Below are 23,827 nucleotides of genomic sequence, written 5' to 3'. Positions count from 1 at the left end.
GAAGCAAAACTGAAGTTTATCTTTTGTTCCAGGTTTCCTTGGGGGAGGAGAAGACTACTTCACACACAGGATACCGAACGAGGTAGTGGAGACTCCTGAGACGTACCGGGCTTTTGATTTCTGGGACGGGACGTCACCGTGCCTGACTGAAAATGGAACCTACTCTACTCACCTCTTTGCCAGAAAATCCATCGAACTCATTGATCGTCATGACAAAACGAAGGTATGGTTTTCAGCTGGTCAATTGAAGCACACGAATAGCTGGTGAATACACACGGAATATTAGCTTGAAGGTTATACATAATGGCTCCTACTAGTTGGGCATCTTCAGAAAAAACGATTAACTAAATAAATGAATAAAAATATAGCCTGTGTCTTTGACTATAAAAAGTAGCACTGCATTCTTGGACTATGATCCTATGTTCAAAATCCTCTATCTATTATTGAGTCAAGTGTAGTGAAAGCAGCTTATTCGCATCCAGATGTTATTTATTATACAGATCTTTTTAAGATTAACATGATGACTTTCCTCCTTACACAGCCGATGTTCCTGTACTTGCTGATGGAAAGGGGGGGGGGGTAAATTATCAAATATGAATGTGTTTCGATGTAACTTAATGGGCAGATAAAGCAGGAACCAAGGATTACAAAAACGTTAATTTTGTTTTGATATGTCATTTCTATGAGACGTTATGAGACTTATATGATTTTCCTCCTATCGCACCCTGTCGCCACAGCCGATGTTCCTGTACCTGCCTTTCCAAGCTGTCCACGCCCCTTTGGAGGCTCCCCAGGAGTTTATCGACAAGTACAAACACATCAGGGCCAGGAACTTGCAGGTGTACGCCGGGCTGACCACGGCCATGGACGAGGCTGTCGGAAACATCACCCGCGCTCTGAAGGACAACGGGATGTGGGAAAATACCGTTCTCATCTTCTCTACTGGTCAGTGTTTTATACTTTTGTTGTTTTTTGTTGTCCAACCTATAAAATGACATGAATACATCTGTAACATTTCCTGAAGTAAAATGGTGGGGACCCTACTACAATTCCTAAGCCACTAGGGGGATTATGACTGATATTATCTCTACGTATTCCCCCGCCTATCCACAAAATATCATTCTTGGTACCAAACAGGTGCATTTATGATACACATCCATCCACCCACTTATCTACTAACATACTAGTGACTATAAAGGTAGCATTTTGAAAGCGAAGGCATAACGTTTACCTTTACTTGGTCTAGCCCAACAAACTAATACAACTTATTCTCATTCAAAGCCGAATACACTCATATGTATGGTGAGCAGGCTCTCCAACTCTTTTCTGCTACATAATGTAACCCAACACCGCAGGGTGTTGCTACAGCACCAGTTGCCATGGTGACAGACGTCTGGTCCAGGTCATTGACTATTTGTTTGGAACGGAAAAAGAAGAAGAAACTCGACCAAAACAAATATGTTTTCCTTCTGCGAAGATAAACATGTACTAAACGATAACCTTCCATGGTAAGACGAGAATATAACTCAAATTTGTTTTTCTTACAAACAGACAATGGTGCGAGTAGAGCCGGCAGCAACTGGCCCCTCCGAGGCTTCAAAAACACCCTGTGGGAGGGGGGTGTACGTGGGGTTGGATTCGTCAACAGCCCGCTGCTGAAGGAAAAGGAGAGAACGTCCGATGCCTTACTGCACATCTCGGACTGGTTCCCGACTATCGTGCGACTAGCGGGCGGTTCAACCTTCGGAGTAAAGCCGCTAGATGGATACGACGTTTGGGATACGATCAGGTATGTTTTAAAGCTTACGGTGGTAGTGGCTGTGTTGGTGATTCATAGTTAGTAGTTATTATTAAGAAATTAACAATCACTTACGAACGTAAACTCGCGAGAGTTACGGTGGACGATATAAACTCCATGGCATGTTTAAACAATTGCTGACGTCACGTATCCGTAAAGTCTCGCGTGAATAAGGTCACGTGTCTTTTACCGTAACTCTCGCGAGTGTACGTTGGTAAGTGATTGGTCATCAATCCTGATGAAGGCGACAGTGGTCGTTAAAAATTTGCTCCCTGTGTACTCTTTGTGTTAGAATAAAGTCTTAACATTGTACTCGCAACTGGAAGAACTTGTCAACCATACACTACTGAATAACGGCCAAAATTAAAGGATATCATTTCCTGTAATAATGTTTTCTCTCTCCGCTTCCCATTTTAATTTCAGTGAAGGCACTCCTTCTCCTAGAAAGGAAATTCTACATAATATCGACCCATTGATCGTGTCCACCAACAGCGAGGCTTCAAAGGTGTTTGGTCACAAAACGTTCAACACTGCCGTGACAGCAGCTATCCGGGTGGGGGAGTGGAAACTATTAACTGGAAATCCAGGTTAGCTTGCCATCATGTGTAACTATGTTTTTTAAACCAAGCACAATACTATACAGCGGGTTCCTGGATTACTGTGTTATGTGTATGTATTGTTTTGGATTCTTGAATTAAAGTAAAAATTGAAAATTAAAAGAAAAGTTATCAAAAGTTAAAAACAATAAATATTGAAATTGAAATATGCATAATGTTTACCTTCGGACATGGTCTGCCCTGTTAATTTTTACTCAAACATATTCACATACATGTACTACTAGCATATGGTGACAGGAGCAGAGCAGACCATGAAGTTTGCAAAATTATGTAACCCAACACCATGGTGACAAACGTCAACAAATCATGTCATTGGCCAGGTCAGAGGTTAGTGTTTGGAGAAGAGGAAATTGAGTAAAAACAATATGTTTTCCTTCGGTAAACATAATTACATACAAAACACTTGATGTTTTAATCCCCACAGGAAACGGCGACTGGCAGCTCCAGTCGTTTGACAAGAAGATCAGAGAGAAGTCGACCGGCGTGCGGGGGAAGCAGCTCTGGCTCTACAACATCCGTGACGACCCACAGGAACGCCGGGAACTGTCCGCCGAGTACCCCGAGGTTGTGAAGAGACTCCTAGGGAGGCTGGCAGCGTATAACGAGACGGCAGTTCCCGTCTACTGGCCGAATATTGACCCGCGGTCAAACCCGGCCCTACATGGAGACCTAGTGGGGCCATGGATGTAACAGTTTAAATCCAAGACCGTTAACAGTTTAAGTAAAATGAGTGTGCCCTAGATGTAACCGGCTCAAAAGTTTAAATCCAAGACCGTTAACAGTTAAGTAAAATGAGTGTGCTCTGGATGTTTTAATGGCTCAAAAGTTTGAAGACATCCAATGCAATTTCAGAGTGGAAAAATTGGATTTTCATATACTTGCCAATTTTCTGGTCCTTCTTTTAAATTAAATGTAGTAAGTTGAATTAATCATATCATATATATAGCATACTGATATCTGTGAGGCAGAACTCAATGTTAAAGTTGCTAACTGAAATTGTTGCTTGTTTGGTATTATAGGCTGGTTCTAGTTATTTATGGGTGGTACGTTCTGCTTCTCAGACTGAATTTACGACTTAGAAAGTTAAATTTTCTACTTGTTTTAGCTATTGATATATTAGAACCGTAGATAGGTGTGACTCTAATTGGTTGTTCATTTAATCTAGCAGTTACAGGAAGTGTTCTACGTTGGAATGTGACTTTTTAAACCTTCTCACTGGCTAAATGGTTACCGTTAAGTGACAAAATTTAGATTTTAATGAATTGAATGTGAATTATTGTGTATAAGACTTAGCATGATTTCAAAGATAAAAACGTATAAATTATAAACTTATCAAAATTTTTTGTGGTTGTTTTGATCCTCCAATGGTAAGTGACAAAGGTATTACCAAAGGAAGTCAAAGATATAAAATGTATACATTACTACAACCAGTCATACAGATAATGCCATAAAGTATTCGTACTGAAGACTTATGTAAACTTTGTCACTTTGATAAATTCTACTTGAACATGTTTCTCCTTTTTTTCAAAATAAAGTTCGTATTGAAAAAATCTGGAACGTTGATGAATTAACTGATGCCATGGAAAGAAAATGTTGCTTTAGGGTATAACATTTCCTGGGTGAGAGAAAGGGAATATAGAGAGAGAAAGGAGAGAGATAGGGAGGGGGAATGGGGGAAGAGAGAGAGGAGAGGGAGAGAGGTGATAGAGAGAAGGGGACAGAGAGAAACGCATCATGCTACACTTGCTTTCCTCATAACCCTTCCTGAACACAAGACATCATGCACCCTCGAAGTGCAAAATGTTCTTAGCAATGCTTACATTCCTTGCGAATGGCATTTGACCCATCGAATGCCCAAACTCGAATTCCACCATGCAAATAAGCAATGCTTCTCTTTGCATTATTAGATTGCCCATATAAGATGCGGCTTCTGAGAAATAAGGGGGCGCTCAACGGGAACAAGAACCAAAATAAGGACTCCTGTAGATTGACATTTGGCCCCAGGATTGCCCCAAACCTGTTCCACTCTGCATTGTTAGACTTTATTAGCGCATGTGGATGACGTAGATGATACCATGGTGACAAGCAATTACGATTCAGATAAGGGGGAGGCCTAGGGGGGCGCCCAACAGGAACAAGACTCAAAATGGGGACTCGTTTTTGTGTAGATTGACATTTGGCCTCAGGATTGCCCCAAACCTGTTCCACCGATACGTCACTCTGCATTGTTAGACTTTATTAGCGCATGTGGATGACGTAGATGATACCATGGTGACAAGCAATTACGATTCAGATAAGGGGGAGGCCTAGGGGGGCGCCCAACAGGAACAAGACTCAAAATGGGGACTCGGTTTGCGTAGATTGACATGTGGCCCCAGGAATGCCCCAAGCCTGTTCCATCGACACAACCACCGATACAATTACGATTCTGATAAGGGGGGAGGGGGGTGCTCAACTGGAACAGGACTCAAAATGGGTTATAGTATGGTCCAATGTTCTCTCATTTTCTGAAGAAGTCCCACGGCACAAAAATAGTTTTATCTCATTATTTAATGATTTATAATGATAGTCTTTACACCTTTGAAACAATACGTTAGAATCATTTTCTTAGATACTGCTTCTACAACAAGGGAACGAGTATGTCATATTTACTATGGTCTATACATAGTTTCTTAAATATACTTTTACTATATTCGCCGCTTACATTTTGTAGTACACAATATCGTAATGTGGGTAGATTAACCTTTAACCTTAGTCAGTGATGCGGTGCGAATACTTGTCCAACAAGTGACAGATGACAGACTACAGAACAACTGAAGTGTATAATTAGGGGCAGGGACTCCCTGTGGCTACATTGGATTAGGTGTGCATGATTGCTCAAGAAAATCTTTTGAAAAAGACATCCATTTTAGATTTACCGATACATCCAACATGGTCTCTATAATCCGTCAAATTCAACATCTACCAAACAACATTAACATTTGAAAACAACTTTTTGGAAGAAACTTTTGTAAAGTTTTTATATCAATGTTTATAAGTCAAACTCACTGACTCGGGTTTAATTTAAAATGAACTTTGACCTACGCAAGTGGATACTTGTTCAACAGGTGGAGCAACAGACAACTACGCATGCGTGTTAGGCGGCCATTTTAGGTCAGGATTTACTTCGATTCTATCGTCTTCTTTAGTCCTCACGCGTTTGTGAAATTTTGGGAAAAAAGTCTTATATCATTGACGCAGAGGCCAGTCTCCAGCATTCGAGTTATCGGTAAGTAACGATATTGATAGTACCAGTACCTAATACCAGCCCAGAAGAGAACAAGAAATAGCCATGCCTTCAACTATCAGAGTTATCAACCAAGGATTGAGGTGTTCAAGAATTCATTCTTTCCTAGAACTATTGCAGAGTGGAACTCACTGTCACCAAGTACAGTAGGGGCATTGTCAATAGATAGCTTTAAACAAAGTCTAGAGCTAGAAGTTCAAGGGTTAGGTGTAAGAAGTCGATCGGTGTAATATAGCCAGCTGCCGCCGCGCCGCGTGCCTGCGAAGCTGGTGTGTTACGCCGAAAGGCGGTTATGCCGGCTATACAGATACAGATAATAACTTAAGTAGTTGCATTACAATTGTACAGTGTACAAAGTATGGCATCTACTAGTACATAACTACGATTTCATAACGCTGACCTACTTAATACTAGTACTTAGTACAAGGGTTTGTGGCTAGTATGGGATGAGCCTTTACACTAAGTGACCTATAAGTTATAACTTTCACATTGGCAGAGATTGTCGCTACTAGACTTACCGCTTGAGGTGCTGGAAAAATACTTTGGCTTCTATGGATGCATGAATTTGTTTTGAAAATGGACTTATTTGAAACTGCTTGCAACAACTATGTTTTTTCATAAGAATGCAGACCTGCCCTTTGGTCTGCATTCTTATGAAAAAAGTGAAGTTAGTAGTATTTCTTAGTTTTACAAATAATTTTGGCGTGAAATATTTCATAATGAATAATGTGCTGATACACCAGCAAATAGTTAGAACAAACATGAAGATATGTGTGTACAATGTAGTTTGGAAAATTCAAAGCAAACTGTGTTTTGAGACGCCAACCTATTTTTTTTACATTTCACAGACGGACATGACGACAGAGTTGTAGTCTGCGCAGCCACAGAGCAACAAAAAGACGTTCTTCTATTCGCACTAGGCAAGGATCGCATTTTGACACCAAACAGTCCGCGAGTCCGGCCATCCAAAATGAGAACATCGCATTTGTTCAAGCGATGCTCGGAGATAGTCGTAATATGCCTGTGCACGGTGCTTGTGTTTTATCTCACAACTACAATGATGGATAACAAGCGGAGCTCCAGGGATGTCAAGGCTGACTGTGACTGTAGCAAAGGCGACATTCCTACCAAGCAAGACACCAACGTCAAACGAGATGCTCCCACCAAACGAGACATCCCGAGAGAGCAAGATATCCTTACAAAACAAGATGCCCCTAAGAAACCAAATGTCCCTAGCATGGATGACAGTCCTAAAGACAAAGGCAATACCTTCAAGGTAAACAAAAAACCAGGCCTTTCTGAACAGACCGACCCAACGTGTGCCCGCGAACCCAGAGATGACCCCAAAGTCAACCCCCTGGCCAAGTTCTACTCCGTCTGGTACGACCCACCTACTGAAGTCAAGAAACGGGACCAGGTGAAGATATTAATCTGGACAGAGCTGTGGGACAAGCAGATGAGAAAGGTACTACCAAAGGGAAGAGGTGCGAAGTGCTCCAGTATGCCGAACTGTATCTTTACCGGATTCCGGGCTGAAATTCACGAAGCTGACGCCGTCCTCTTCGAAGTGAGCAACCTGCAGAAGAGACACAACGCTTCCGTGATGCCGAAGGTGCGCTACCCTCGCCAGCACTGGGTATGGTACCACACGGAGTGCCCGGGGTTTCCATCTATCAACTTCGAGACGTACAAGAGTGTCTTCAATTGGACAATCACGTACAGAGCTGACTCGGATTCCTCTGGTGCCTGGGGCTCGTTGCACAGAACCTACCAGAGACTCGAAGTTGAAGGCGTCGATCCCAAGAAAGACTACGCTGCGGGGAAAAAGAAGCTGGCAGTCTGGTTCATCAGTAAATGCAACACCCAAGCCAACCGTGTGGCCTATGCTACAGAACTGGTCAAACACATGCACGTAGATGTCTTCGGAAGATGCGGGAAGACAGTCTGTGCGAAGTGGAACGTAACCTGCATGCCTGGTATCATCAGGCAGTACAAGTTCTACCTCGCCTTCGAGAACATGAAGTGTAAGGAGTACCTCACCGAGAAGTTCTGGAGAAACGCGCTGGCAAACGACGTCATTCCGGTTGTTCTGGGAGCCAACCGATCCGACTACGAGAGGCTTGCACCGCCTCACTCCTACATTCACGTGGACGACTTCAAATCACCCAAACAACTCGCAAACTACTTGATGATGCTTGACAAAGATAAAGACAAATACAATGCCTACTTTAAGTGGAAGACACAGCCTCCTAAGAACATTCCTTTAGAGGAAGGGGTTTGGTGTAATCTGTGTAGGGAGCTTACTAACAGGTGTCCTAATAAAAGAAAACTTTACACAAATTTGAGAGGGTGGTTTGAAGGGGAGAACCGTTCAATGTGTGACCCAATGGAAGATGTGGAGTATAAAGAGCTTCAGTTTGAAAACAACCGCTTCAAAGTTGCTTCATATGCATAAGCATATTGAATGAATACTTAGTAGTATCATCTACTTCTCTGTTTATCATGCTTATTTTACCTTAAAGGTGCACTTGAAAAGTTATGTCTTTTAATTTAGAAGTTTGAAATGTAATTGTGACAGAAAAATAGCTTTCTTTTTCTGTACTTCAATGGAAGAGAACTAGGATTTAGTCACTTTAGTGACTTAACGTTAATTTTTCCTTGTCTATGGTAGTTGATTTCTGTATATAGGTGAAACGCACAAGTAAAACTAGCTTTTAGATTTTTTTTGCGTATTACTCTTGTATCTCTTTACTAAGATATGTAAACATTGCGACACTTAACGTGTATTTTCATATTTTCATTATTCATGTGGATAGTTTGCCGTATAGTCATCAGGTTCAATAAAAATCCAAAATAATTCAATGTGAATTTGTCTTGATTGTATCATTTTAGTGAAAACAGGTACATATACCTTGTATCTTTCCCTTTTTCTGATGATAATTTGTCACCTTAAAGGCGCGGTCACATTTCCCAACCCGAGGCCCGGCCGGGCAGTCGTATGAAACGAAGATTATGATATAAGACAGCAAAACACAAAAAGAGTTTTAGAAAATTGACCATGGGCACTATTTGTGGATACTCTTAATACAAATTGTTTATTTTTCGTTCACGCAAACAACCCGGCCGGGCTCCGGCTTGAAAATGTGACCGTGCCCTTAGAAAAATCTAGATTCAAGTGGACGTTACCAACGAAATCACAGTACAAGTAAAAAAAAGCTGCCCCCCTCCCCCAGAACATTATCAAACTACAGAGAGTAGCCAGGGACACTGAATCACTGTGTGTCCTTGAGCTATAATTTACAAGTCGCTACCAGTGGTGGAAATGTGTATCTTTTAACCTGTCTCGTATCCATTGACAGTAAAGTATATAAAGTTAAGCTCCACAATTCGTTTGAAACAAAGCATTAATATAAAGGTTTACAGTATACTGCCTGTAGACACTGTTTTCTCTTAGAAATCTTACATCTTGTCTGTAGAGTGACCTTTGTCCTACTTAGCCATAACAATTATGACTTGCTCAACTGGTCGATGGAACAATTGACCTATAATTTTTTTGTATTACATATGATTACATCATCTGTAAGGCTTTTGTCAGTCGCTGGTTGTCTATAATGTAGGTGTCTGTTGGTTGACCTTTGACTCCTGTGGGTTCGCTACTTGTTCAACGGGTCTCTGGAATAGATCTAGTCTGGTATCCAGTCTATCGTGGTTGAGGCAGGCTGTCTTCGGGGCTCAAATAATTTTTCCCCGTCCAACTCAACAGGCCGCCCGGTGGAAGTGTTACGCCTGTGATAGAGTTTGTTATCCCTACTGAACTCCTGTCGTACAAAACCTACCGGGGAACCTAGGGGAGTCGGGCGGGGAAGAGCTCCTGCAGCCCCGAGGAAAACCCGCCCACTTGCGATAGACTGGGCACCAGGCTAAGAATAGACATGTGGGAGGATCGACTTCGATCCCATCGTACTTACACAATCTCAGACTGTCACTAGACAGTCTATGCCACGAAGAATGATCCTTGTTCTTTTTGGACGTGATCTTTGTATCTATAATCATTCCATGACCTGCGATTTATTTAAATATGATACACTATTCAAAATCTTAATTAAAAACCTAAATCAAATGTAGTATCATTTCTCTCTATCTCTCTCCCCTTCTCTCTCTCTATCAAGTATCCCTTCCCCCCTCTCTGTCTCTCCCTCCCTGGTTGTGTCTTTGTGTTACTGCTGTGGGCTCATCTGACCTTGAAAAACCTACAACCTTTAACCTACACAAGTTGTCCGATAATGGTACAGCCACAATGGAAGTCACAGAGTGACAGAAAAACAAATAACCGTATAATTAGGGGGCCGCCATTTTGTTCTCAAGGCTTGACCTTGGTTATATCAAGGAGCTTCTGTGTATTGTTAGGTCGGATTACATGTGCATGATCACTCTCAAAAACTCTGGAATAATCATTACAGTAAACTAAGTTCAGATTCACAGTGTTCATCTGAATCCAAAATACTTTTCCATGATCTAAACATGCACAATGTCTGCCATACAACATATTGCTGTAGATATCCTATTGATAAAGTTTGTTTGTATGATGTTTATAATCTAAGTGCATTGACGTTTGACCTATACGAAAGGCCCTGGCTACTTGTTTAACTAGTCCTCAGTATTTATAACAGGCAACCTTGTATGCATGGCTGAATTGTTTTGGAATGTGAATCGTGAAATCATATGGATAATACCCAGTTGCACGAATAACTGAAAATGCACTTAGAGCAGAACTATTTTTGATGATAAAAAAATGGGCTTCGATTTCTCAGAAGTCGACTGAGACACTTTTAGGTTAAGGGACGGGGAGCAAATTTCCTGTTGTTAGGTCGAATTACATTCACATGATCGGTCATAAAAACTCTGGAGTACTTGTAAAATCAGTTCAGACTTACAGTGTTCCACTGAATCCAACATGCGTTTCATTATCTAAACACGTACAATGTCTTCCATACAACATGTTGCGGTAGATATCTTATTGACGAAGTTTGTATGTATAATGTTTATAGTGCATTGACGTTTGACCTATACGAGCGGCCCTGACCGCTTGTTCAACTAGTCGTCAGTAATTGTAACAGACGACCTTGTATACTTGCCTGAACAATTAGGCAGTCCAAAATTGTAGGCAACGATTGCATCATATTCTACATTCTTTACAATTGAGAATTTGAATTTGGTGATTGGAGAAAACGATTTTGAAGCATATCTGGTATATGGTTATTGTGTGGCGAATAAACATCTTACAATGAAATGCTGTTTTTGATTACAATTTTCAACTTTCCAATGGTCCGATTCGAATAGTACAGCGACAAAATGTAGTGCACAATTTTTGACTTGACGACGACCAAACAGGCCCAAATAGACTGACGTCAAAATTTAAATCATCTGTATAAGGCAATAAGGTGTCAAACTGATCGTTCAAAAAGCTGACCAATTCGACACCGTTTCGAAATGCCCTTAGCAAGCAGCATTGCCCGGTCCGGAAATGCGTCATACGGCATACGTCACTCGTGAGTTATTCGTGTGTTTCGTTCGTCATTGTAAATCTTTCATACGTCACCCATGTATGTCATTTGCCATCTACGTATTACATGTAGTTTATTCGCCATTGATGTTTTAATTGATAACACAGCTTTAGCGCCAAGTATTATATTCAAATCATAAAGTCACTGGTCATACAAATCTACATTGTGTATTTTGTTCACTAGCTCAATGGAACAACATGTAAAAATGGGGCATAACGTGGTTTACAGTTAATTAGATTTTTCTTATTAAAAAAAGACAGAGGATCTGTATGGTATTTGTGTTAATACTGTTTGACGGCAACAGAGCATGACACGAGAAACGATTAAATCGAAGTCGATCTTTGTGACGTATTGACAACGCAACCAAGTTGTTCGACTGGTTGAGCAAGTATTGGGACGCTCCCGTTGGTCAAAGGTCAATCTGTTGTCTGCAAGAAGACACTGACATACATTTAACCAATAGAGGGAGGTGTAACATACCGAACCCGAGGTAGGCGCCACCTCATTGGACGGTTGTCTATTAATTACTGTAATTTAATCAGGGCGTGTTAGGTGCCATCACTGGTTAGTACTACTGTTACGAGAAAAGTGACGCACTCCGAGTGTTTGAGAGCACGACTTCAGTATCTCCAGGTGTCCCGTCAATTCTCAGTTTTGAACCATGGACAGGTGAGTTTCAGTTCAGTTTTTGGGCTACTTTTGCCTTACGTTTACCGTGAAATCATACATGTAGAATATTGTAGTATCTGTTATCAATATTGTTTGGCTTAAAGAAAAGAGCACACGAGTCATAAGTAGAAGTAACTCAAAGCTCAATACCATAGCTATATCAATGCAGAGTTGAGGTGTCCGAAAATAGTCCTTCTTAGAACTATGTTAGTTGAAACTATTGTTACCTATAAGTACAATGGACATACTCATGGACAGTTTAAACATGGCCTAGAGGGTAAGGTGACGCAAATTTAGATCTTGCGAGGCCGGCGTGTTACGCCTAAGGGCAGCCATGTGATTCAAAATGAAGTCCTAAACATGAACAGGATTTTAATGCTCCAAGAATAAGCTTTCATGCGAGAACAGGCCAAAAAGAGTAGTCTTGTTGGAACTGTCTTGTTGAGGTGTTGTCTGAAATCCAAAGCAAAAGGTGTCTTCTCTCTTAAATTTCATATTTCTATCACAATTTAAACTATATCCAAGGAAACCAACTTCAAAGAGGAAGCAAAACATTGAGATTTTATGAAGAAATTGCGGCATACAATGTCCTAAAGTACGCCAAAAAGCAGTTACTCAAGCAACTGGATATGATTTTGAAAACGTCAGACGTTTCAGCTAGTATCCACTAGCTTTCGTCAGTGACATGTCGTAAAGTATTCCTACATGTATGCTAAAATGTTGTGTATTTTTTATGTCTTTAGCTACATCACTCCTGAGAACGGCCAGCATGTGTTGGTGACCGGTGGTGCCGGGTATGTCGGCTCAACCCTGGTCCCCATACTTCTACAAGAGGGTTACTTCGTCACCGTGTACGACATCTTCAACTTCGGGGTGTTCCCGCTGCTACCCGTGGCCGGACACCCCAGGCTCCGGCTCATGGAGGGCAGCATCACGGACGAAGTCAAGCTGGCGGAGGCAATGTCTGATGTGGACTCTATCGTCCATCTTGCCGCCATCGTGGGGTTCCCCGCCTGCGCGGCTAAGCCGGACCTCGCCGTCAAAATCAACAAGGTAAGCTAGCTAGCAAATGCTGTTGTTGTTGAACGTAGATGGACATAGATAACAGTTATAGAAAAGTCGGTATTTGAGTGTTAAAAAATGTGAATTCGAGGGGATTCATTCCTCAGCTAACCGACATCTTGCACACGCAGTCGTCCCTCAGTAAGACACCTGGAACCGCATAGTTCCCGATTAGAACTTTCATTCAACCTGCCACACTGTTGAGTGTTGATAAAGGTAGATATAATTAAACGATAACAGTAAGATAAAGAGGTTTTTAAGGAAGTTTGACAAACATATTACGCCAAAAAAAAAAACTACTCAAGCAACTGGAAATGGTTTACTTCCCTTACTTCCCTATTGTGGATATGTGTAACCTTCGCATTTTTTGTCTGCAAATATTTACAGCATACGTCAACAATGTGAATCTAAATTGACTGAAAATGGTGTTTTGAGGTTGAGAAGGAAGTTACTGCCATTTGAGAGAAGAAGAAGCTAACTTTAGCGTGTCTGTAAATTCTAACATGTGCCAGACAACAACCTGCAACCATTTAAAAATAGCAATTATATGAAATTAAAAGTCGAGAAGGAAGAAGACAACGCGAATCTGCAGTTGCGTGTCTGTGAACAATTGAAACATATCAGACAACCACGTAAAGATTTTGTGACTTGTGAAAACCTTTGAAGGCCTTTTGCCTCAGGACACGCCCGATCTTTGACAGTAATTACAGCATACGTATTGTGTCTTACTTTAGGAGGGCACAGAGAATATTGTCCGCCTGCTGAAGCCTCACCAGCGCATTGTGTACTCGTCCACCGGGTCCTGCTACGGGGCGGTGGAGGGGATCTGCACGGAGGAGACCCCGATCAGCCCGCTGACCCTCTACGGGGAAACCAAGGCCGCCGGAGAGAAGGCCGTCATGGGGGCGGGAGGCGTGGCGCTCCGCCTGGCGACAGTCTTCGGAGTCTCTCCCAGGCTACGTCTCGACCTCCTGGTCAACGACCTGACCTACAAGGCGCTGAGCGGCCACCACTTCGCCCTGTACCAAGCCTCCTTCCGCCGCACGTTCCTCCACATCAGGGACGCGGCAATGGCCTTCGCCTTCGTTCTTAGGAACTATGAGAAGATGTCAGGGCAGGCGTATAACGTAGGGTCCGAAACCATGAACCTGACTAAGGCTGATCTAGCTAAAAAGATCCAAGAGTTCATCCCCAAATGTGTGATCACTTTGTCAGATGAGGGAGAGGATAAGGATAAGCGTGATTACGAGGTGTCCTACGCTAAGCTCCGTAAGCTAGGGTACAACACAACCCTTACTGTAGATGATGGTATCCGTGAGTTGGTCAAAGTCATGCCTTTTCTCTCAGAGAGGGAACTCCGTACATGCAGCAATGTTTAAAAGCATCTAATGCGACTTCAGGGCAAGAAAACTGGCAATATCCTGAATAAGGCAAATCTTTGTGACATTGACACATACTAGTACTGCTTCACATTAGCACATTTGAGTCAGTATTTCATACTTTGGGCTTTTAAAACTGCAGAAACAAGCCCCAAGATGAGTTCTTTATTTTCTGGGTGGTACCCTAAAATCAGCCCAGGGCCCTTCCGGTAATAATTTTTCGTCAGATTTTTAAAAGTTTTTGCTCCATGTAATGAGGTTCAATATACATTGGGACAGTGTGGAGCCATGTAGACAATCGGTAAATTGGCTTACTTTTTCTAGATTATATTTGTGAAATGAGGCAAAGGCATATACATTTTTTTTAATTCAGTACATATGATCAAGAGTTAAAATTGCATGTATCATATTGGTATCATTTCAAATGGATACAGCAGTATCATTAGATATTTGACAATGTTTACAAAATTCTACCTAGTAGACATTTTTTAACTTTGGTAAACAATTCATCGTGTTGGGTAATAGATTACGTCTACGGGAATGTATTTGTGTACCATAGAAATCAAAATAAAACGCAAAGAGATCAAATTTTCTGCACTTGTCTGTGATATCATTGTTTGTGGATTAAAGGTGTGGCCAATGACGTATATTGCACTCTAGTTTTGTCCATACCAGCACTGGCGTCCAACCAGAGAACGTGTAACACATGATTATTGCCCACCAATGATTGCCTTGGGAGGTGTGGGGAATAATTATAACAAGTAGTCAGGGCCTCGATTACTCATAATTCGACGGAGTCACTTTTAGGTTAAGGGACAGTCAGCAAATTGTCTGTTGTTAGGCCGAATTACATGCACATTATCGCTCACAAAAACTCTGGAGTACTAGTAAAATCAGCTTAGATTTACAGTGTTCACAGAGTTGCAACTTTCAGCGGCGAGTAAGGCCACACTGATTTAATATTATGGATGACATCCGCGCGCGCATTGATTTTCATCTGTTCTAAAAATCACCTCCTCCGAGGCTCTGGCCTGAATGCCATCCTCAGTAGTCCATGGTAGCGGGGGCCGGCGCTAACTGTGGTGGATTGCACCTAGGCTGCCGAAGCTCCACGGAACTCAAGAACTCAGTTAAGTGCTAACTCATAAATGTCGCAAAAGGCCAGCTAGTGTCGTAAAGGTGGCCATGTACTACCGGAAATTCACAATACCAGCTTTTTATTCCTGTGGTTTAGCAGCATTTTTTTGACTGGATTTAAATTTGTATTTATTGTCCCGCGACCACAACAGGTCTTCAGAGAATGTCATCCATAAAATTAAGTCAGAGTGGCGTAATTATCAACGAAAATACTAGTATACATGTATAGCATTGTATGTTTGGCAAGCTGGCAACGTAGGGTCATCAATAATGAATACTAGTAGAAGGCCGTCAATGCACGCAGAGAAGCTCTTCTTAAATACATCAGGGAAATACGCAGTCACGACCGCTAGGCAACCTTTGTAGAGTTTTCTTATTTGTTGAAGGTTTGCACGCAATACACGTGCTAGCCTGGAACTCAGGCTATTGTCAGGGCTCGCACATACCAGCTCCTCGGCACCAGGCCCACCATACCCCCGATAGCATTTTGTCTTAGCCCCCCCGGAAGGCTATATACTTTAGTCTAATTCAGACAGGCAAAATCACCGGGGTGGTCTTAGTTGGCCAGGCGGGGATAGAAACTTACAGTGCCGAGAAAAAAGTCTGCAGGCCCTGGGAGGGACTGGTAACTAGACTGATAGCGCACAGGGAAAACCTACATTACAGTAGAACCCAACTCAACACAAGCGAGGGACCATCTTGTTGAATCAACACACTACAAGGAAGGACACCAGATTTTACTATAAAATAGAACAGGTAAGCGATTGCGTTGTTTTTATCATTCCAGAAAAATCTATTTGACTACTGGGAGTGTTTACATTGTCTAGAACTTATAGAGGACGAATCTCAAATTTTTAATTGTATGACCCAAATACATGTATAGATATGCGTAATTCACTATATACAAGCTTATCATCTTGTAAAGTAGGATTCTTCTCAATGGCCTAAAATAGCAATAATTCAAAATCAATGCATATGGACATGTGAGAAACTATGTATTGTAGATCGAGGACAATATTTTTTATTATTAAGGGTAGTTGTTTTAATGACCCTAGCCGTTTGTTATGATAAACAATTCAGTTTATGGGTTCAACGTATTGTTTCCTTGGTAAACAAACCTAATTACAAATGCTGTATGAAGGACATCGGTTTATTGTTTCAAACATGAAAATACGTCATCACTATACGTTTCCTCTCCATTGTTTTCTTTCCCTGTTGCGCCTGCGCGAAACCAACGCTTAACCGAACATCCAACGGAAACCGTGAAAAATCTGTTTTTCGCGCAGGCGCAGTTTGTTCTGCCAATGAGCTCGTCATTTACCAGTTTCGCATTCCCATGAACCATTGCGCCTAAGGGTAAAAATTCCCGGGTTGCATAGCGCCTTGTGATCTAAATTATCTGTTTCTCTGGTGTTTTTACATTCGTTGATGCAGAAACTAGAACAATTTAATATCAATATTTTTATACATCTTTTGAATTATTTTGAGCAATATAGTCAAGTCATAGTTGTATCTCCTTTCTATCGACAGACAGTATAGTGTTACCACTGTAAATGCGTTGCGTTATTCCCATGTCGCAATGCGTCATGGGAATGGAAAACTGGTGAATAATGACTATGTTTCATCTCCATTGTTCCCCCTCCCGTGCTGTCACCGTGAACACCGTTGCCAAACACACACCCGTCCCTGTTCTCACAACACTGACAATAACGGTATACCGCCTTGACATTTCAATGCCTGATGGGAAACGAAGTTCCCTTAGAAACATACCAACAGACGAGATGACCGTATAAAAACCGGGAGCGCCTATTCTACCCAGACACAAAGCGGCGAACGTGAGACTTAGGCACAATATTGACTAGTGTGTACGTTTTTTACCGCAGGATTTTCGACTGACTTGAAACATCCGGATAAAAACTACCCAACGGAAAGACCGGCACACCCTGATTCGTTGACTGGAGGATTTTAAAGCCGTGTGTAGAGATGGGAGTGTACAGTTATACGTGCTGCAACTTTGAATACATCTGCAGTGTCATCGGAGCCTTGCACCTTCTGGAGCTGGTGAGCATATATTTTGTTTTGTCTTAAATTTCCAACACGTTAACAGTTACTTTGTGTCAAACTGCTGTTTTGGTTTTGAAAAATAATAATGAGTTTGTCATTTTTGTATCAGATTTGAAAATCTAACTAAAGGATATAGATACATAGAATCAAAGAGCTACAGATCTATCGTTTTCTCTCCCCTTTTAAGAAACATTTTACACGTTTTTGAGAAACATTTTATGCTGAGGGCAGCTCATCGCTTGTACAAAGTAATGTTTGTATCTCCGGTATATCAAAGACCGTTTATCAAAGTGAAATTCACTAAAAAAGAAACATTATTTTAAGAAAAAAAAACACAACTAAGAAATCATCGTCCGCCTATGTGCTTATGGAACATCTGTTTCTGCAGTGTTTGTAAAAATTAGCTACGATTATCTATCGTCAATTATTGAAATTGGAGCGGAAATCACACTTTCTGTCGTTTGGTAACACCTGTTCGTATTGTTAGTCCGATATTTGTTAGCGACGACGTTTGTAGACGTAGATACCATATCTATTTGCTAGTCTCTCATTTAGACTTCTTGGGTCATCATCGAGTGCAAGCAGCCCCGTTACAAAACGGATGGCACTCAGACTATGAGATACATTAAAACATAGTAGAATACTAGTAATTAGCAAGATGAGTTTTTAAATTAGCAGGTCATAGAGTTACATTTTTACAAAGTCATAGGCCAAAAGTATAGTTTCAAGTCCCCACCTAGTACAGAAAACACTTATACGACTCGTGTTAGGAAATAAAAAAAGTTAAAGGTAGTCCCATAGCCATTTTTAGGCCGTGGGTTTATGATTAACCGTATCTACTGTGTCAGGATATACATTCGAATAAATACCTTTATAATCGTCTATTCAAACACAAAACATGCCTCTTCCGATCTATAAGACTTTGAATAATTTATTAGTGTTTTTGGCGTTGGGTTCTGTTGTAGGTGTTGCTACCGTAACAAACTCTCTTCAGCATTGTTGTGAGATAATCGTATATGTCAATGTCTTCCTTTGTATACATTTCCTTTCTGTCAAGTTTCTTGTTGAACAATACACAGACACACGCAAGCTGTCCAGTTGAGAAGGTTACTGTTATTGTATGATGGATAATAGATCTATATTAATTAATTACAAAGAACAGGGATGAGATTTTTTATCATGTAGGTACATTCGTTAGTGCGTGTCAAAGTTTCATGTGTGCCCTTGATATCCAAGACAACAACTCGTCTCCTAGTTTCTTACGTCAGCTTTTACAAAACAAAACAGCTCTGAACACGTCTATCACAATCAGGGACTAAACTGAAAAACTTTTGTGAGATATGATATTTTGAAATAATACAACCAGGGCCACGACATATTAGCGCAGGTCATTTGCGGGTATCCATATTTTGTGCTAAGATCTCATTTGTAAACGGGAAATATAAAACCCTCAAGAACTGTGACGTGAGTATGTAGTTGGAAGTCAGTAGCGGCCCCCGTCTTTGTTTAATCAAGGAAGGTGTCATCAACATAGATGGAGGGATAAAAGGTGGTTGGAAGTCTCTGTTGAACCAAATCTAATCAAAATCTTTAAAGGGAACTATTACCAACACAGTAAAATCTAATCAAAATATTACCAACACAGATGAATGGGTTAAGGGTGGTTGGAAGTCGGTATCGGCCCTCGTCTCTTTATCAGCTCTGGTCGAATCTCCTGCTAACATTGTTCCCTTGTTTTCCTTTCAGTTTTTCGGGTTTGTGGTGTGGGTACTGCTAGTTGTTATAAAAAATGTTACCAACACAGATGAGTGGGTCAAGGGTGGTTGGAAGTCGGTATCGGCCCCCGTTTCTGCTCATGAATATTTATCAACGCTGTTTGAATCTCCTGCTAACATTGTTCTCTTGTTTTCCTTTCAGTTTTTCGGGTTTGTGGTGTGGGTACTGCTGGTTGTGTACGCCTATTTTGACCTGTCTCTGATCTCTGTGCTGGGAGATGCCCAACACTGGGTGGTGCTCGTCGCCGTGACGTGCTGGCTGGTTACCCTCATCTTTATCATCACCCACGCGACCGGACTGTGCAGGAAGTGCGGATACAACTGGAACCTGGTGGTGAGTACTGGTTTTTACGTTCGCTAAGGTTATATATAGCCGATAAGACAGGATACAAAAACGGCAGGTAACACCGCAAAATCAAGAAAGGCCACAAGGGGTCCTAAACTTTGATTTTTTTTGGTAGTTCAAGACCAAATCACAAACATTGGCAAGATACCTCTGACCCAGAAATCGGTGGTACCACTGCAATACCAAGAAAAGCCACTAGGGGTACTAGAATTTTATAATCTTTAGGTTAGTTCAAGACCAAACCACGCACAAAATTTCATAACAATCTATCCACAACTTTCAACCATAAACGGTACTGAAAACGTTTTTTTCTTCTCCACTTGCAGGATTTTATCTACTCCCTGATCGCCTTCATACTGTACTTTGTGGCGGCCATTGTCCAGACGTGGTCCGTTGCCGACCAGTATGCACCCATCTCCGGTTACCATGACTACTGGAGCGACTGGTACATCACCTACTCCATCGCCTGTGTAAGTTCAAATTTTCAAAAAATAACGGTCATAACGGTGTCTATATTCAAACTTTGTGGACACGGTTACAAAAACTATTGAAGGGAATGGATTTCAGTACCAACAACTGATAGCAGTAATTTCAAAGTGCGATTCAGCACCAAGGACAGGACTATCTAATACCCACTAGGTGGCGGGGCTAATCAAACTCCTGCCGCAAAAAACCTTCCGGGGGACCCTAGCTGAGGCGGGCGGGGAAGAGCTTCTGCAGCCCCGAAGAGAACCCGCCCCAACCGCGATACACTGGTCACCAGGTTAAATCCGTCACCACGTACACAGCTCTAGGGGGACTAAACAATGACAACTACGTGTTCCTTCGGCGCTATGCAATAAATTATTCAGCCGTAAAATGCTTCCCTCGACAAATCACTGTAACAAATTATTCATGAGGCAATTGTTGGGTCACAAAGAGATGGTTTACCCCATAGAAATCACAGTCCTGATATTTACATTGGGACTCTAACATTTCTCATCATTTAGGATACTGATACTCTGATAATTCTGTCAATAGTGTTTAAGGAATGATTTATTTTGTTGAAAAATACATTTTCTTTGATATATGCAACATAAAACTTGAATATCTTCGCTTGAATGCAAATTGTTCAACGCTGCTTATTCACTGAACAGATTTTACAGTTTTCCGGTAACCATGGATATTAAGGGCAGTAAATTCGTATTTTCAAAGTTAATTTTCTAGTCATTTTTATATGCACTAAGTTTAATCAACACTATCCCATAGTATACTGCTATCTTTGAGGCAAAAATACGATGTCGCCAATGGAAAACGGTTGCTTGTTTCCTATATTATACGTTGGTTCTAGCTATTTACTGGTGGTGCCAAAAAATAGACTCCTGACGAAGGTTGTTTGTTCTGGGGCTACTGAAAACGCTGAAAGTATGACATGATGACGAAAATGGGGTAAGAAATAGCGGTGTCAATATCAGAAATATTTCCTCATCCGGAATATATTTTGTTTTACATTGGACGTCTTTAAATATTTATGTTTTTTCTCCTTCTGTACTTAGGTCTTCTCGTGGCTGTTTTTTTCTGATACATGCATTTAAAATAAAACTCAAAACTCAAAGGAGTGGTCATCCAAGCACAACTCTTAAGAAACTCACTGAATCTGAAACCGATCTGCAAGGATCGGAACTTCTGTCTGCAATGACTGACAGACTGTACTGGAGATAACGCTTCATTAGCTGCATCTCATAGAGGAAAAATGAAGAAGAAGAAGTATTTCAAATAAGTTCTCTAGATCTGACCAATATTTTTCCATTATTTCTTCTTCTGCATTTAGGCCTTCTCGTGGCTGGTGGCGCTGCTGTACATCATCAACGCGTTCGTGAGCTACGTGTACTTCCGCAGCCGCACGGTGGTGTGCTCCATCCACAACCAGGGGCCGCGCAGGAACGACACGCCCATCAAGGCACTCAGCCACAAGCGCAACAACGAGGACGAGCCACCACGCAAGGTGAGGGGAAACTCAATTAAAGCGATATTATGTAAGATTTTCACTATTTTAAGCAGCGTTGTTTTACACATTTCCTTGCACTATAAGCCTACTTAGGTTACTAATGACATTTGGGGAGTAAAATAATCAACGTGTTGAAAACTTCCGAAGATACCCGAACAAAAACCGCTGTTTGTTTACATTCTTTTTAGGAGCCTCCTAAAAATACTGCAGGCCTGTCTCCCTTTATCCAAGGAAGTTTTGGTGGAGACTAAAACCTCCATACTTTGTTACTCTTCTATCTTCATTCACTCTTTCCCTATTATTGTAGAAAGGCCCCCCGTTTCTAATAGATACTGTTAAAAACTTAAGTTGGATCTAAAATAAATTACAGTGTTCACCGTGTTGTTCGACTTACTTGAAACAAGTCTAAATCTAAACTACATCATTTGTCCACTTCAGGACAACTACTACAACAACCCCCAGGAGCCCAACAACTCCGGCTACTACTACGGCAAGCCGACCGAGACGCCCCGTAACTATGACAACCGTGACACCCCTCGTACCCAGGACCCTCCCCGCCCGACCAGCCAGGACCCGCGGCCCCCAAGCCAGGGGTACTTCAACAATCAACCCAACTACGACCCTCCCAAACCGCTGGAGAAACTGCAGCGCCAGGCTTCCCGAGACAGTCTGGAGACCGTCATGTTCTCAGACAACCCTTAGATTAGTTCTGGCGTCCTGAAAATGCAAATCCAAAACGTACCTGAGGCACATTTTAGAATATTCTAAAATATTCCAAAACGTCCCTGAAGCATATTTTGAATGTACCTGAAACACGTTTTCGCATATTCCAAAACATACCTGACCGTCATGTTCTCAGACAACCCTTAGATTAGTTCTGGCGCGTCCTGAAAATGCAAATCCAAAACGTACCTGAAGCACATTTTAGACTATTGCAAAACGTACCTGAAGCATATTTTTTAAACTAGCTGAAACACATTTTCGAATATTCCAAAACGTACCTGACCGTCATGTTCTCAGACAACCCTTAGATTAGTTCTCATCTGGCGTTCTGAAGATGTGTCGCATTCCAAAACGTACCTTTTCGAATATTCCCATCCAAGACGCACCTAAAGCATATTTTCGAATGTTCCAAAACGTACGTACCTTAAGCATATTTTCGAATCTTAGATTAGCTGTGGCGTTCTGAAAATAGGCCGCATTCCAAAATGTAACTGAAGCACATTTTCGAATATTCCAAAACGTACCTGAAGCACATTTTCGAATATTCCAAAAACGTACCTGAAGCATATTTTCGCATATTCCAAAACGTACCTGAAACATGTTTTCAAATATTCCAAAACGTACCTGAAGCATGTTTTCGAATATTCCAAAACGTACCTAAAGCATTTATTCAAATTTTCCAAAACATATACTAGAAGCGTCTGTTTGCATTTTCCGTATACGTACTTAAAGCATACTCGAATATTCCAAAATGTACCTGAAGCATAGTTCGAATATTCCAAAACGTATCCGTAAGACATTTTGAATATTCCAAAATGCACTACCTGAAGCACATTTTCGAATATCCCAGAATGTACCTGATGCACATTTCGAAATATTCCAAAATGTAGCGCTGGTGTGGTACACAATGTCAATATCAATGTCAATTCCCAACATTAGTTGAAGCATATCCGGTTTAATTTCTTCTACATTTCTGTTTGATATGTTTCATATTCATAACAACACATCAACTGTATCCTTGACATCATCTAAGGTTATTTATAAAACCGGTGAAAGAAAAGAAGACGAATACCATATATGCACCTTGTAAATAAACTAGTACAGTATAAACCACTACACTATCTGTATATGTCACGGGGGCCTTAAAAGTTAATCTCAAGTCGATATAGTGACCCTATGTCTACTGTATGTCTTGTTTACACAACTAAACGTCTAAAGCTAACTGTAGACATCACCCGACCAGGAGTGTTTGTATTGTACCATTATAATATAGAAAGTATTTTTGCAAAATGTGTCTCTATAATCTAAGGTATGTTATGGTGGTTTATGAATAGTATGGGCTAGTAAGAAACTATCTATTAATTTAAACAAGTTTATATCTCTCACGTGTGCTGATATTACATGTAGTCAGTTTGTTCAA

The 23,827-nt window shown here is 41.2% G+C and overlaps 4 protein-coding genes across 6 annotated transcripts in view; all 4 read left to right on the top strand.

Moving 5' to 3' along the window:
• LOC109468779 (arylsulfatase B-like) overlaps positions 1-3,965 on the top strand; it is a 7,193-nt gene extending 3,228 nt beyond the window's left edge. For 2 of the 3 annotated variants that reach the window (XM_019767107.1, XM_019767105.1), the window contains exons 6-9: positions 738-945; positions 1,552-1,789; positions 2,222-2,385; positions 2,840-3,965. In XM_019767107.1, the coding sequence (XP_019622666.1) occupies positions 738-945; positions 1,552-1,789; positions 2,222-2,385; positions 2,840-3,105 (876 nt within the window). In that variant the 3' untranslated portion in view covers positions 3,106-3,965. Of the gene's footprint in view, positions 1-32; positions 224-737; positions 946-1,551; positions 1,790-2,221; positions 2,386-2,839 lie in introns of all 3 variants that reach the window. The other variant, XM_019767106.1, reaches the window with a different exon arrangement.
• A 1,567-nt stretch (positions 3,966-5,532) lies between these two features.
• LOC109468794 (alpha-(1,3)-fucosyltransferase 6-like) lies at positions 5,533-8,558 on the top strand. Its single transcript, XM_019767133.1, has 2 exons — positions 5,533-5,683; positions 6,550-8,558. The coding sequence occupies exon 2, from the start codon at positions 6,672-6,674 to the stop codon at positions 8,154-8,156; it is 1,485 nt and encodes a 494-aa protein (XP_019622692.1). The 5' UTR covers positions 5,533-5,683; positions 6,550-6,671; the 3' UTR covers positions 8,157-8,558.
• Positions 8,559-11,818: 3,260 nt separating this feature from the next.
• Positions 11,819-14,530, top strand: LOC109468795 (UDP-glucuronic acid decarboxylase 1-like). Its single transcript, XM_019767134.1, has 3 exons — positions 11,819-11,934; positions 12,678-12,987; positions 13,731-14,530. Exons 1-3 carry the CDS (start codon positions 11,927-11,929, stop codon positions 14,373-14,375), a joined length of 963 nt encoding a protein of 320 aa, XP_019622693.1. The 5' UTR covers positions 11,819-11,926; the 3' UTR covers positions 14,376-14,530.
• A 1,635-nt stretch (positions 14,531-16,165) lies between these two features.
• On the top strand, positions 16,166-23,057 carry LOC109468683. The gene is made up of 6 exons (XM_019766999.1): positions 16,166-16,268; positions 17,396-17,573; positions 19,494-19,685; positions 20,024-20,167; positions 21,508-21,681; positions 22,123-23,057. The coding sequence occupies exons 2-6, from the start codon at positions 17,496-17,498 to the stop codon at positions 22,384-22,386; spliced, it is 852 nt and encodes a 283-aa protein (XP_019622558.1). The 5' UTR covers positions 16,166-16,268; positions 17,396-17,495; the 3' UTR covers positions 22,387-23,057.
• Positions 23,058-23,827: the final 770 nt, after the last annotated feature.

Source organism: Branchiostoma belcheri, unplaced genomic scaffold, assembly GCF_001625305.1.
Source record: "Branchiostoma belcheri isolate BF01 breed outbred unplaced genomic scaffold, Haploidv18h27 scaffold2, whole genome shotgun sequence".
Classification (NCBI taxonomy): Eukaryota; Metazoa; Chordata; class Leptocardii; order Amphioxiformes; family Branchiostomatidae; genus Branchiostoma; species Branchiostoma belcheri.
This window is presented reverse-complemented; position numbering and strand designations above follow the sequence as displayed.

Bases quoted from the DNA above. Each gene is read 5' to 3' on its own strand.
- LOC109468794 (XM_019767133.1), top strand. From the start codon at position 6,672: ATGAGAACATCGCATTTGTTCAAGCGATGCTCGGAGATAGTCGTAATA.
- LOC109468795 (XM_019767134.1), top strand. The intron at 12,988-13,730 runs GTAAGCTAGCTA...GTCTTACTTTAG, and splicing joins TCGCCGTCAAAATCAACAAG to GAGGGCACAGAGAATATTGT.
- LOC109468683 (XM_019766999.1), top strand. From the start codon at position 17,496: ATGGGAGTGTACAGTTATACGTGCTGCAACTTTGAATACATCTGCAGT. The intron at 19,686-20,023 runs GTGAGTACTGGT...CTCCACTTGCAG, and splicing joins GATACAACTGGAACCTGGTG to GATTTTATCTACTCCCTGAT. The intron at 20,168-21,507 runs GTAAGTTCAAAT...TTCTGCATTTAG, and splicing joins TCACCTACTCCATCGCCTGT to GCCTTCTCGTGGCTGGTGGC.